Source organism: Cornus florida, unplaced genomic scaffold, assembly GCF_030987335.1.
Source record: "Cornus florida cultivar Cherokee Brave unplaced genomic scaffold, ASM3098733v1 CherokeeBrave_3.0.0_Hap2_Chr04, whole genome shotgun sequence".
Taxonomy (NCBI): domain Eukaryota; kingdom Viridiplantae; phylum Streptophyta; class Magnoliopsida; order Cornales; family Cornaceae; genus Cornus; species Cornus florida.
The window spans coordinates 68,385,907-68,401,389 of NW_026775574.1; the positions used below are offsets into that span (position 1 = coordinate 68,385,907).

Genomic DNA, 15,483 nt, shown 5'->3' on the forward strand with positions numbered 1-15,483 from the left:
TAAGAAAAATAGTTTATCTGTACTTTAATAAATAATTTTGCACTTATTTTTGTCAAAACAAACTTTGCTACCTGAATCACACAGTTGACTCACATTTAAAAGATTGTGTTTGAATCATTCAACATATAACACATTAATGATTTCAGGGAGTTCTTCAGACCTTGAAATGGAGCCTATTCCAACATTTTTTTCTTTTTCATTGTCCCCAAACACAACATTGCCTCCATAAAAGTTCATTAAAGATAGAAACTTTGAATTATCAGGGGTCATGTGTCTTGACCAACCACTGTCAACATGTCATTTGTCAGCTGAGTTACAAGCCTTAAAGTTTGTGTAAACCGGCCAACATGCTAATTGAGTTTAACTTCTTAGGAATCCACATCATTTTTTACTTGATGAGATTCATTTTGTCTTTAGTCTTCAAGGAATAAAACAAATCATATTTATTCTGTGACGGCCCTGGTTTTTCAAGCCAGTGCATCCTATGATGAACCGAAGATTGACCCGATAACAGATCCGAATTGTGGAAGCGAAAACAGAAAACAAGACTCTAAGAAGTCAAAGTGACCTTCCATGAGGTCGTGGAACTCAATGAGAACTAATGCAGAAGCAAAAGATCAAAAATATGACAAATAAGCCCTCAGGGACAAAATAGTCATTTTTGAAACTGTGGACTCGGGTGCCACCGAGCACACCGCTGGAAGGAAAATGAAAAACTAATCAAGATGGACTCAAGAATCGCATGATTCAGAGTCTGGACGAAGGAGAAACAGCATGACAAAAAAAAACGAGCACTTAAGGCTAAAAGGGTAAACTGGTAATTATCTAGGAATATCTGGGTGCAACCGAGCACACCATTGGAAAGACAACGAAAAATTAATTAAGTTCAAAAAAAATTTCACTTGATTTGGGGTCCGGACGAGGGAGAAATGAGTGTTTGAAGTTTTGACGTCGCGACGGCCCGACGAAGGCCATGACATGCCCTATGCGCGCCCGACGCCCATTCCGGCGCCTATGTCGGCGTCCAATGGCATGCACATGTTGACAGAAAGAAAAAAAAAATAAATAAAAAAAAATAAAAATAAAAAAAAAAATTTGACTGTCCAGAACTGAGGCTTGAAACGGAGGTCAAGACGAGTTTTTCTGGAAAAACACGAACGAGAAACCCCCCCTAAAATCGAGTTTTCTACGTGACTCATGAGAGAATTCAAAAAAATCTCATTGTAAAATGCCCAAAATGCCCCTAGATCAGAACTGGTCAAGAAAGGCAAAAAGCTGCTAAAATGCAAACTAGAAGGTGAAACTTCATGAGGGATTTCTGGTACCAAGATGACATTTTCTGGAAAAACACGAAGAAGAAACCCCCCCCCCCCCCCCCCTAAAATCACGTTTTCTAAGTGACCATGTCAAGAACGGAATTTATTTCCCAAAGGAAAACCCCAAAGTGCCCTAAAATCATATTATGCAACAAAACTTCAAAATGAGTCCATAGGAAACTCAAAACACAAACAATAAGGTTTTGCCTGGAAACGACCATGCACGCAAACGTAACTTATATATTTGGACGTGGTACAATGGTCCATGACTTAAAAATACCAGCGATACAAAATCTGACCCCCCAACGGGCAAAAAGGCAAAAATGGAACTTTGAATGAAAACTCAAAATCCAAAAATACAAAACGGGGTCAAATGACCGTTTGTCCCTTGGCCACACTTCAAACATGATTTATAAGACCCTATGAAAGAATGAAAACGGAATTCCCACACCCGATGCAACCATGGTGAGACAATGACTTGGTGTTTTTCAATATTTTCATAATATTTCATGAAATTAAAAGTTACATAGGATACAAATTAGATGTCATTGGCCTATAGCCTCATCTCATACATGTCAAATACATTGTAAAGAGTGTACTTATGTACACATTACAAAAATAGAATCAAATTTACACATTTTGACATATAAAGGTACAAAATGGCATTTCAAGCTAACATTTACATGAAGTGAGAACTTCAAGTCTACAAATCATCCAAGCATGATGTGAATCCCAAATCTTGATCCCGATACCTGAAAAATGTCCCCACTACGTGGGTGAGTAACATAAAGCTACTCGTAGGAGATGAGCATGCATCGACTTAGCATTTTACAATTATATCACCTTAAGGTGAAACATGTCAAAGGGACTCATGCCACCTAACGTCTATATCAAAATGATATTCAGGGAGCATCCTAAGCTACTCATGCAATTTAAAGTGAACAACGGCATACAAGTATACATGCTCAAGTATACTAAACAATGTTAAACACGTTATGCAACATACAAGCATACATTTCCAAGTATATTAAACCACATTAAGACAAGTCATGCAATGTCTAAGCATATTTACACAAGTATGGATTTTATATGAAAATCTTGTAAATCAAGTATACGAACACAAGTATACTAAACTAAAAGAGATATGCCTAAAACAAGTATACACGGCACAAGCATACTAAATGAAATCTAAACTCACAGAGCAAGCATACAAGTTCAAGTACACTATATGAGATCTAAATGCACAAAATAAGTATACAGTTTCAAGTATATTAAGTAAGATTTAAATATCCAAAGCAAGCATTAATTCTCAAGCTATAAGTAATCCACGATTATCAACTTGAAATTGAATGCGAAATCAAAGTAGAAAGACTAGGACATGTGGTCACTAGACCAAGCAAGTGTTTCCGGGTAATTACGACCCACAAGGCACTACCTAGTGCGCACATGCATAAGTTATTCAGGGCAATTACGACCTACAAGGTACTACCTAGTGCGCACTTATGACTTAGAAGACTCTTGTCTCCGTACTAGAGCCAAACCCTAGCCATCACGTGAAATATGTCCTTATAAGCTTTCCAAAATCAATAAATCCAAAACTTATACAAAAAATCAATAAGTTAGACCAAACTAATACCAAATCCACTAATGCATAAAGCCATATTCCATGCACAAATAAGGTTGAATCCACACAAACCATGTCCTAAAATTCAAGTCTATATAGCATATGACATGTCAAGCCTCCAATATGCAATTTATACACCAAAACAAGAATATTTTACAACAATTGAACCACATTACCACACTAAGCCACAAGTACTAAATAAGTCCCAATTTAGTAACTAGCTTCCAAGGTAAACAATTGTGATATTCTAACAAGCTATACACCCACACAAGATATATCTAAACAAGCTATGCAAGTCAATGATATTCTATATCATGCTAAGTCCAATTACCATTTCAAGATGCCTCAAGTACTAATTCTACATCAAATTGGTAATATGCTCACAAGGTGATTAAACGGACTACGTTTCAAGGGATTATCAACCCATTACCTCCAATATCAATTTAAGTGACCAACACACTCAAAATAAAATTAATTAAGCTCATTAATTAATTTTTCTCTAGATTTGCAAACATATCCAAATGTCCTCAATTTAATATATGTTAAAGAACTCACCAAGGCCTACTTTAATATCACATTACAAGTTGATTCCATGCTTGATACAACTAGGTGAATTAAACTTTCACAAAAGATAAATATTAAATAAAATTTGCAATTCTTATTCAAATAACCCCAATTTAATATATATCAACCACCATACCAAGGCCTAAATTTCTAGCATGCCACAATTTAATTCTAAGTTGCCTAGCATCATGAGAATTAAATCTTAAACAAAGAAAATAATTAAATTAAATTCTATAACTTGAACAAGGTATGCTCACAAGTTGTATATGCTCATATAACAATCAATACAACATTAATATAACCCTAAAACATCCCCTACCTCAATTTGAGATGAAAATCCCAAATCCCCACCGAATTGAAACGGCTCCGAATCCGACGAAACTCTTAGGTTTTGTCGGGGACAACACGATCTATATGAATCCCCAAGAAGCCCCATAAAAATCCAAACTTGACCTCAATCCCGAACTCTAAATTTGGTCAGAAATGGTTTCTAATAAGGGGTAATGGTGCGCGTAGTCAACACGAACACAAAACATAAAGGCACTTCAACTTTTTAACAAATGAATGAAGTTCAAAAGAGGAGAGAGGTGGTGGCAGCCTCCCTTGGGCAGCCATGGGAGCTCTGGTCATGCAAGGTGAGTGGGGAAGATGAAAAATGAAATATTTCACCCCCCTTTTAAAGAAATCTCAAAAAGTGCCCTGAACGAGCCCCGCCGGGTCCGGAAAAGTGAAATTTGAGCAAACGCTCTCAAATGGCAAAACTCCGTGAACAAAAAAGATTCAAAATGAGAAAATATGAACAACAGAAGAAATAACGTCAAAAAAAAAGTTCCGAGCAGAGAGATATGCCCCGAATAAGTTTAGCAGCAACTGGGGCCAAAAACCCTAAAACTGAAGAAAAACGACCAGAAGGAAAGTCCAGGAATTTACGAGTCAACGAAAAGTGAAAATGAATCCCGTACGAGGATCCAGGCTCCAGACGAAGTATTTTACAATAACTTTCATTAATTGCAAAATGGCTCCCACAAAAAGGATTAACTGTAAAACTGCCCCAGAATGAAAATATCTTCCAAAATATATTTTCTTAGATACTCCTGAAATAAAATATCTTCAAAAGATATTTACGAAAAACACCCCAAGAAAATAAATTGAAAGTACAAAGAATTTTTCCCTAATCGTAGAGAGAGAAACTTTACACTCCCAATGATTTTCCAACCCCTTTTCCCTCTCAATCCCCCTTTATTTATAAACGGTTATAACCTCCACTGAGCTGGACCTATCTTGTTCTCTTTTGGCTGGACTCGACTTCCCTCATTATAACATGGGCTTCTGAAATGACTTTATGGACCTGGGCCCATCCGGCGCGAACTTGCTCCATCCCATTTGTACACTCCCGACCCGTCCTATGCAATGTGGATCACACCAAACCCGGGTCATTTTGGTGTCCTCATCTGCCCCCAATAATCTCTTTCCTCATTAATGAGGGTGAGATTATTGAAAGGACACGATCTTGGTCTAACAGCTTGGAGTAATGACTCGAGGAATTGAACGGCTGGCACAAGAACCCAAGTTTTGAGATCTGCAGCCCCACTTTTTGCCTTGACCTTTGGAGTTTCATGTCGCTTTTACTTCTCCTCTTTATAAATTCTGGTCTCTCAACCTTCACCCTTCCTCTTACTTCTCGCTTCTACTCTCTGTTGCTTTCCTGCACATTTTGGCAATCCTTCTTAATTTCTCCGGCGAGTTCTTCCGGCAAGTCCTTCCTTTTCGATTTTTAGCTACTGTGTCGTTGCTGAGTTCATCATAAACTTTCAAGGTTAGTTTTTTTTTTTTGAAAACTTCTCCTTAAGAGACGCCTTTACTGCCTAGAACTCTTCCCCTTTTTCATGGCTTCCCCTAACCTGAATGCCATTCGATCTAAGAATTATATCCCTCGTGACGTTTCTCTCAGAGTCTACCCAACAAACTTAGACGAGAGATCTGGTGAGGGTCTTCTTCCTGGGGAAGTTTTATTCTCCGCCGTTCACTTGAACGTCATTAGGTTCCCCGTACACCCATTCTTTTGTTATGCTTTCAACAAATTAGGGCTCTGCCCCCTACAAGTTAACCCAAACTTTCTTAGGGTAATTTCAGTCCTCCTACTCTTGAATCGTGATAGGGGTCTCAATCTTGACATTATTGACCTTCTCCTCTGCTATCGGATTAACAAGATTTCACAAAACGACTTGTACTATCACTTCTTTCCTATTGACAAACGGTCAATCTGCACTGATAAAAGCTCATTTGAAAAAGGTTGGAGGCGGAATTTAATTGTGGTTGGTGGGAATTGGCGGACTCCGCTCGGCCATTCCTTCCCTATCCCTTCTTCCTTTGGAGCATGTTCTGTCTCTGGCTACAAAAAGCTGAAAACACATCCTTCCGAATACCACTGTGAAAGTTGTCTTCCCCGTTTTTGCACTTTTCTTTGTAGATGCCTTCAAATTCCCCATGATGAACTAGTTTATAGTGTCTGCAGGGCTAGGCTAGATACCTTGCAAGAAAGAGTGCTGAACGATGTCCCTTCAGCTATTGATTTGCTTACATCTGATAATCTTTCTGACATCTCTCTTTTAGGGCCTATAATGGAGAATATTCAGATCCCATCGTTCAGCAGGAGGAGGCGTCTTGCTCCCACCCCTTCTAACGCTCCTGCCGTTATTCCATCACCTACACCTACTTCCACATCATCTCTCCTTGCAGTCTCTGCCCCAGAGCAAGTTGTGGTTGCCCCAGCTGCGACTCAAGTCTCAACCCGTTCTGCTGATGCGCCTTCCGAGCTCACCCATGCTGAGAACCCTGTTGTGGGCCACACTGCTGAAGTCCGTCCTACTGCCTCAATCATTATGCCATCGAAAATCTCGTCTGACACTTCCTCAGAGAGCACTCAGGATGCTGGAAATTTTGAGGACAATAGAGGGCCAGTTAATGCTGTTCTATCGGAAAAGAGTTTAGGAAAAAGGCCAATGCCTGAGGGCGGTCATGATCAGGGTGATATCCCACCGACCCGAAGGATCAAGACGGCTTCCTTCAGGGTTACTGAACCATCGCCCCCTGCCCGGTTCTTCATTCCTGAGGGCGAGTCGGCCAGAACCTCTGGTCCAATTCCATCCGTTCTTCCATGGTGACCTTTGCTCAGCCGTGAAGATGGATCAACCATTGGCCCCACTGACTCAATACACAAGGACCCCCTCACCTTGTTTGCTTTCTATAAGGGCTTTTGGACCCCCAAAGTCCTTGAAATCCAGAACAAACTGTCCTTTGGTGAGATGTTCCAACGGTTCCCGACCGCTGCTATGGAGGTGACTCTTCTTCCACTGAACTATGTTCCTTTTTAGTTATGATTCCTTTGTAATTAGTCTGACCTGAATTTCTTTTTCTTCATGCAGACTCTGTTTCGGGATGTTCACCTTTCAAAAAACAATTGAAACTCTGAACAAAAAACTTAAGTCTCTCTCTGTGGGCCTTAAAAGGTCTGTTGAAGCAGAGACTCTTCTTGAGGCTAGAGTTGCTGAGCTGGAGTCTAAGCTTAGGGACTCAGAGAAGGGAGTTGCTGACCTAAAGGCAGAGAAAGACGATCTGGCAAACGAGAAGGATTCCCTCAAAGCTGAACGGGATTCCCTGAAGACCAAACGGGATTCTCTTCATGATGAGGTTGACGTCTTAAAAACTGAGAAGAGTGTAGCTCTGACAGAAAGGGACTCTCTCAAAGCCGAAAAGGGAGACCTTCAGCGCTCATTCATTGCTGAACGGTTATTGTATGCGAATTCCCAAGAAAAACTTCTAAACGAACGGTCTTCCCTGATGAACATGATCGGCAGAGTCGAAGGGGGTATGAGGGCTCTCCTTGCTCGCTTTACCAGGACCAGTGCCATCCGTTATACTAAAGCGTACAAAGACGGTTTTGTTGACCGTTCTCCCCCTGAAGGTGAATCAAGCTCTTGTGTTGGTCCTGGTGAACTAGATGCTTCTCTAGACATCCACCCCCCAAAAAATTATCAAAATCCACCATGCGACCCAACTGAGAACATTTTTATTGAATGCATAGAGGTCGCCTCTTCAGGAATTGTCCCACCTTTTCATCCCCTGAACATTCTTCCTCTTTCTACCATCGTGCCCTCTTCCTCTGTTGTTGCCGACAGACCTATGCCCGCTGAGGGGGTGATTCATCTCAACTCCCTTTCTAAGGATGATGGGGCAAGTGAGAATGGAGGAGATCTCGATGGTCCAGAGGAAGATGGTGGCGAAAATGACAAGTCACAGCCTGGAGAAGATCAGAACTGACATCTAATAGTAGCAGTTTTTTTTTTTTTTTTTTTTTTTTTTTTTTTTTTTTTTTTTTTTTTTTTTATGTATGGTACTACGTACCTTGAGGCCTTTTTGGTTATGAATGATAATGTTTTTGCTCAGCATCCCTTTCCTCCTTTGAGTTTTCTATTTTCAGCTTTGTAGTGTATTTTCACAAGTGCTTAACGTTCGGCCATGTCACCATTCTGTCCTTTTCTTACTCATTTGTGAGCAAGTGTTTGGCGTTCGGCTTGAAGTGCCAGCTTCCACTAACTCGCTGAATGCTTGGCGCTCGGCTTGAACGCCTCTTGCCAGTTGTCTGCTTTTTATGTTTATTTTTGAGCAAGTGTTTGGCGTTCGACTTGAAGTGCCAGCTGCCACTAACTCACTGAATGCCTGGCGCTCGGCTTAAATGCCTCTTGCCACTTGGCTTCTTTTTATGTTTATTTTTGGGCAAGTGTTTGGCGTTCGGCTTGAAGTGCCAGCTGCCACTAACTTGCTGAATGCCTGGCGCTCGGCTTGAATGCCTCTTGCCACTTGGCTTCTTTTTATGTTTATTTTTGGGCAAGTGTTTGGCGTTCGGCTTGAAGTGCCAGCTGCCACTAACTTGCTGAATGCCTGGCACTCGGCTTGAACGCCTCTTGCCACTTGGCTTTTCATGTTTATTTTTGGGTAAGTGTTTGGCATTCGGCTTGAAGTGCCAGCTGCCACTAACTTGCTGAATGTCTGGTGCTCGGCTTGAACGCCTCTTGCCACTTGGCTTTTTATGTTTATTTTTGGGCAAGTGTTTGGCGTTCGACTTGAAGTGCCAGTTGCCACTAACTTGCTGAACGGGGAGAGTGTAAATTTTTAACAAAGAAGAGACTTTTTTATAAAGCATGGAAATTTCGTACACTTGCAAGCATGCAATTTAGAACGTACAATATGCTTGAAACTAAACTCTACTTTTACTGGTAGTACCTTTTCAGAGACGGAGCATTCCATGGCTTATTGACTACCCTTCCTGTCATAGTTTCTAGGACGTATGCCCCCTTCCCTATGACTTCTGCTATTCTGTACGGACCTTCCAATGGGGAGAACATCTTTTTGACTATTCCCACCTTCCTTTTCAGAACCAGATCGCCAAGAGCGAAACCCCTGTGCCTCACCTTCTTGTTATGGCTATTCACAAGCGTCTGTTGATAAGAGGCAAGCCTCACTGCAGCCAAATCCCTTTTTTCTTCCAACAAATCAAGATTGAACCTCAGCATTCTATCATTCTGCTCTTGATCCCACGCCAAGCTCCTTATAGTTGGAACCAAATGCTCGACTGGTATCACCGCCTCGGTGCCATAGGCCATAGCGAATAGGCTCTCTCCAGTCGGCCGTCTTGGGGTTGTTCTGTAAGCCCACAAGACGTTCGGTAGCTCATCTAACCATTTGCCTTTTTCATTCTCCAGCTTTTTCTTGATACAAGCAAATATTGTCCTGTTCGTGATTTCGACTTGACCATTAGCCTGGGGATGACTGACTGCTGCTAACTTCTGATTGATTCCATATTCTTCCAGCAACTCTCTCACTTGTTTGCTATCGAGGTTGGTTCCATTGTCCATCACGATTGACCTTGGTACGCCAAAACGACAGATAATATTATTCCAGATGCAGCGTCTTACTTGAGTTTGGGTGACACTAGGGTACGGCTCTGATTCTACCCATTTGGTGAAGTAATCAGTAGCTAGCAGAACGTACTTATTCTGCGATCTTGCAGTCGGCAAAGGGCCAACCACGTCCATCCCCCACTGCGCGAAAGGCCATGGGGTGGCCATTACGTGCAGGTCTTCAGGTGGTTGATGTATCAATGACCCGAACCTCTAGCACTTATCGCATCTTCTAGAGAATTCTTCTGCATCTCGTACCATGTGTGGTCAGAAGTACCCCTGTGTCATTGCTTTGTGGGCTAAAGATCTTCCTCCGGAGTGATTTCCGCATACTCCATCATGAATGGTTCGCATAATCTGTCTAGCTTCTGCAGGGGTAGCACACTTCAAATATAGACCTGAGAAGGAGCGTCTATATAACTGATTGTACACAATGGCATACTTTGCTGCGCTGGACCTAATTCTTCTTGCCTCATCCTTACGCTCGGGGAGTGTACCATTACGTATGCAAGCCATGATTGGATCAATCCAGCTCGGCTCATATGGTATAACGTTAACATGCTGAGTGCTCGGATTAGGTAGTTCCTCAAAAATGAAAGGTTGGATCAGTATGTCGACCGAGATGACCCTAGCTAAAGTATCTCCAGAACTAGATGCACCACAAGCCAAGCGGTTGGCATCTTCGTTATACTCTCTCGGCAATTGGATAAACCTGATCTGATCAAAGGCTTTCGCCTCACGCAGAACCGCAGCTTGGTATGCTTTCATGGTCTCATCCTTAGCCCCATAGTCCCCATTGACTTATCGAATGACTAGTTGTGAATCACTATAAGCCATCAGATTCTTGATCTTGAGTTCTTTAGCCAACTTCAGCCCAGCTATCAACGCCTCGTATTCTGCCTCATCGTTGGTCGCGTTGAACTCTAGTCTTATCGCTTGGCTCAGCGTAGTTCCTTCTGGTGTTTGCAATTGAATTCCAATCCCGGCCCCCATTTGATTTGAGGAGCCGTCCACGAAAAGCTTCCACCAAAAACAACTATAATCATCCACCGTATCTTCAGCATCACAGTCAAGTAGGAAATCCGCCACCGCTTGACCTTTGATTGTCGTCCTGGGTTCGTACGCGATATCAAATGAACTCAATTCAATGGCCCACTTGGTCATTCTCCCAGACAGGTCCGGTTTGTGCAGGATCATTCTCAAAGGGAAAGTTGTTAAAACGACGATTAAATGAGATTCAAAATAATGTCTAAGCTTCCTTTTTGCATTGACCAGCGACAAGATCATTCGTTCGGCCCTAGAGTACCTTCTCTCTGGTTCAGACATTGTCTTGCTAACATAAAACACCAGGAACTGCTTGCCCTCTTTACAACGGATCAGAACGGCACTGGTTGCTACACTGAAGACCCCGAGATATAGAAAGAGTTTCTCATTCGGTTCTGGAGCAGACAGAACCAGAGGGTTACGCATGTACTCCTTTAGGTTGGTTAGCGCCTGCCGTTGCTCATCCCCCCAGGTTTGTCTTCCGTGCCCTCGAATTGTATCAAAGAAAGGTTTACAGCGGTCCGAAAGCTTAGAAATAAATCGGCTCAGTGCGGCTATCCGGCCTGTGAGTGCCTGCACCTCTTTAATTGTCTTTGGCTCTGCATTCCTGATCAAGGCTTCTGCCTATGCTGGGCTGACCTCAATTCCTCTATGATTGACCACATGTCCCAGGAATTGACCGAAGCTTACACCGAATGAACATTTGGCCGGATTAAGCTTCATCCCATACTGGCGCAACACATCGAACACATCTTGCAGGTGCGCTAAATGATCTCTCTTCTTCTTACTCTTGACCACCATATCATCAATGTAAGCCTCGACAATGCTGCCCATTTGGCCCTTAAAAATCTTACTGATCAGCCTCTGATAAGTAGCTCCAGCATTTTTTAATCCGAATGGCATGACTTTATAGCAATAAGTCCCTCGTTCAGTAACAAATGAAGTTTTTTCTTCATTAACTGGGTCCATAGGAATTTGGTTATAACCGGAATAAGCATCCAGGAAAGTTAACCGCTCATATCCTGTGGTGGCATCTACCATTTGATCAATCCTGGGTAATGGGAAACTATCCTTTGGGCAGGCTTTATTTAGGTTAGTGAAGTCGATGCACACTCTCCATTTCCCATTCTTCCTCTGCACTACAACAACGTTAGAGAGCCAGGCCGGGTACTGAACTTCTCTGATGAATCCGGCTTCAAGCAGCCAATCAACCTCCTCAGCTATAATCTGATTTCGTTCTGCAGCAAATCTTCTCTGCTTCTGCTTCACTGGCTTTGCATTGGGATCCACATTGAGTGAAAGGCAGGATACAGCAGGATTTATCCCTGGCATATCTGAATGGCTCCATGCGAATACATTCGCATTCCAAATCAAGAAATTAGTCAACTCTAGTCTCTCTTGTTCAGTGAGTATGGTTCCCACCCTTGTTGTTCAGTCTGGTTTCTCATGATCAATCTTTACTTCATGAAGGGGTTCTGTGGTCAGAACTGGTGGCTCCTCCCCCCCATCCTTGCTGGGAGGAGGGTTCTGTAATTGCTATTTTGGAATGGCTGAACGGATGGGATTTTTCCCTTTTCCAGCAGATTTCAAAGTTACTGAATAACATTCTTTAGCCGCAACCTGGTCCCCGTGTATATCTATCACCTTGGTCCCATTCGGACCCAAACATCGCATCACTTGATGCAAAGTTGACGGAACGCCCTGAATTCTGTGAATCCATCCTCTGCCCATCAAGAGGTTATATGATGGATGAATTTCCACTACTACAAAACTTTCAGTCAAAACTCGCTCAGTGGCTTATACTGTTAATTCCACTATTCCAATGGGTTCCACTCGCTTCCCATCAAATCCGAGCAACGGATTTCCTGTGGGTTTGAGTTTTTCAGGTTTGATCTCCAGTCGGTCGAACATCACCCTGGGCATGACATTCACACTACTTCCTGGATCAATCAGGACTCTCTGAACCAGGCATTCTGCAATCGTCAGACTGACGACTAGTGGATCTTTATGAGGAATCTGAACGCGTAGCAGGTCCGTTTTATCAAACTTTATCGACGTGGACGTGTTATGCTGGTGCAAAGTACGCACACTACCAATTCTTCTTTTCAGCTGGGCCTAGCATAACCTCATTCTGAGCAACTCCTCTAACTCCGTCGTTTGTTCAAGCCGGCCATGAATTGCATTTATAATCCGGACGAGCTGAGAGTTGTGTTGGTTCGGCCTCTGGTTCCGCTTGATTTGTTCAGTCGGGCGGTTATGCTCTTGCGCCGGACCCTGAACATAGCTTGCAAACTCCCCATTTGCGATCAGCATCTCTACCTGCCTCCTTAGGTTCCTGCATTCGTTAGTCTGATGCCCAAAATCACTATAGAAAGCACAATGTTTAGTCTGATCCCTCTGTTCAAGAGGTTGCCTGATTGGCAGAGGAGGACGAAACTTATCTTTATTCTCTTGGTATAGCCTTGATAAGGTGACTCTGAGTGGAGTGACTGATTCCTCCTCCCTGGGCCTCTTCTCCGCCTTCCATGAGGGGTGACGTTGCGGTTGAGCTTGTTTTTGCTGGATCTTGGCTTTGGACTTCTCCTCCGTCGAAATAATTGACGTCTTCCTTGAATTAGCTGCTTCTTCCTCCTCAAGGCGAATAAAACCATCCGCTCTCTCGTTCAGCTCGTCCATTGTCTTTGGCGTATTAACCACCAAGCTGGTGTGGAACGGCGTCCCCTGGTTCATTGCAAGTTTAAATGCTTAGACCGCTGTTGACGGGTGACACTCCATTACCATGCTTTTAACGAGGTTGAACCGGGTGAGAAAAGCTTGGAGCCGCTCATCCTCATGCTGCTTCATTGTAAAAAGGCTTGATACATCCTTAGCCAGGCGCTTATTCCCATAATACTGGCTTATGAACTTATCGCATAAGTCCTGGAAACTGGCGATTGAGCCTTGAGCCAGATTCTTGAACCAATTGAGAGCTAGTCCAGCCAAGCTTGTAGGGAAACACTTGCACATCAAAGGATCATTATTAGTATTCAAAGCCATTTTCAACTGAATATGGTATATGTGATCGACCGGATCGGTTATTCCGTCAAACAGAATGAAGATCGGCATGGAAAACTTCTTCGGATTCGGCGCATTCAGAATTTCATCAGTGAACGGTGATGCGACCATCCTTGCTGAGGAACACAATGCTTCATTTTCTCTTGAAAATCGTGACCGAAATCCTCGATCGGCAGATCTCCTTTCTGAGCTATGGTAATCAACTATCGCTAATGAAGGTCGGTATGGCAGATCGAACGACCTATCCTCTGCAAATTCACTCCGCCATGGTGACGCAATCCCATGTTCATATGCCGGTGCTTCCTCCCTCATAATCCGTTTGTGATGCGGTTCCAGATGAACAGATCCTTCTCGGTCCTCCACTCGGCCGACATTCGGAGGTAGATTACCAATTATACCTTTATCACGACGTCGACCACCACGATTGACATCTTCTGGATCACCTTAACGATCAGCTTCGAACGGTAAAGCTCCCTCTCTTTCAGGAGGCGGCCTCGAAATTGCAGGAGCCTCGCAATGCTCCATTCCAGCTCGTAGCTCTGTATTTTCTTTCCTCAAAGCATCGATCATGTTCATTAGCTCATCGAGCTTCGTCTGCTGGCCGTTCTCCAAAGAATTCGAGTTCGCCTCTCCGATCATCATTCCAGATCGGAGCAAAGTCATCAACTGCAGGCTTCTTGATCAAATAGGAGTTCCGCTAACGCGCATACACCAGATCTGAACTTACACTCGCCGAATTCGGTTCATTACTGGCCGGATTCAGTAATCATAACAGATCACAACCGCGTAGTCCGCCGGATCAAGCACAGATCTGATCTGCTTGAATCGGACGCCAATTTTCTGAAATCAACCGGAACCTGGACTCGTCAAGACAGATCGTATTATTACCAATGTTGATTCAGCTTTCGCAGATTAATCGTCTTCCTCGCAGAATGCGTTGAATCGATCCGATCTGGAATGATATCAATCAATCCTTCCTGTTCTTCAATAGACGGCGCCAATTGAAAGTACAAAGAATTTTTCCCTAATCGTAGAGAGAGAAACTTTACACTCCCAATGATTTTCCAACCCCTTTTCCCTCTCAATCCCCCTTTATTTATAGACGGTTATAACCTCCATTGAGCTGGACCTATCTTGTTCTCTTTTGGATGGACTCGACTTCTCTCATTATAACATGGGCTTCTGAAATGACTTTATGGACCTGGGCCCATCCGGCGCGAACTTGCTCCATCCCATTTGTCCACTCCCGACCCGTCCTATGCAATGTGGATCACACCAAACCCGGGTCATTTTGGTGTCCTCATAAATTAATTTCAAAGAATTATGCATCCATGCCCCTATGGACACTAGGAGCAACCAGAGTACTTTCCTGCAAAAGTAAAGATACGTCTTTCGTGGAAACCACTCACGATAAAGATACATGAAGTCAAAACCAACTTCAAACACAAGGACTAAGGTTATGTCAACCAAGTGACAAACGGGGAAAAGACAAAATAGGGAAAAGGACAAAACAGGAAAAAGGACGAAAAGTGAATAGTGTCGAAAAACGAAAAATGTGGAAATGACTCGGTCCTCAAAGGAAGTGGTCAATCCAGATGAAAGAGTCTCAGAAACCATTTCCGAGCACTCGAGATGACACTAAGCGACGAAACTGAACTCAGAAAAGAAATTTCAACAAAAAAAATCCATCTGTGAAATTATGAGGAAAAAGAAAAGGAAGGAAATGACCGGGTCATTACATATTCACCTAGTGTAATACCCCTAATTTTCAAATGATAGAAATGGGATTTAATTAATTGTTTAAATTGTATTTTATTTAATTATTCATTTACGTGGATAATTGTTTCTGTATTTATTTGATTTATTTGTTTAAATTAATTATGTGTTGTAATTATTTGTTTATATGAAATTTGATTGTTAA

At 42.6% G+C, this 15,483-nt stretch overlaps 1 protein-coding gene across 1 annotated transcript; it reads right to left on the bottom strand.

Moving 5' to 3' along the window:
- Positions 1-12,623: 12,623 nt before the first annotated feature.
- On the bottom strand, positions 12,624-13,874 carry LOC132305065 (uncharacterized). The gene is made up of 3 exons (XM_059802753.1): positions 13,575-13,874; positions 13,287-13,505; positions 12,624-13,229 (listed from the first exon to the last, which is right to left on the bottom strand). The coding sequence occupies exons 1-3, from the start codon at positions 13,872-13,874 to the stop codon at positions 12,624-12,626; spliced, it is 1,125 nt and encodes a 374-aa protein (XP_059658736.1).
- Positions 13,875-15,483: the final 1,609 nt, after the last annotated feature.

Excerpts from the sequence above, each read along its gene's own strand:
- LOC132305065 (XM_059802753.1), bottom strand. The coding sequence starts at position 13,874 with ATGAGGGAGGAAGCACCGGCATATGAACATGGGATTGCGTCACCATGG. Across the intron at positions 13,506-13,574 it reads TTGACGGAATAACCGATCCG|TGTTTCCCTACAAGCTTGGC; the intron begins GTCGATCACATA and ends TTGATGTGCAAG. Across the intron at positions 13,230-13,286 it reads TCAACCTCGTTAAAAGCATG|GGGACGCCGTTCCACACCAG; the intron begins GTAATGGAGTGT and ends GCAATGAACCAG.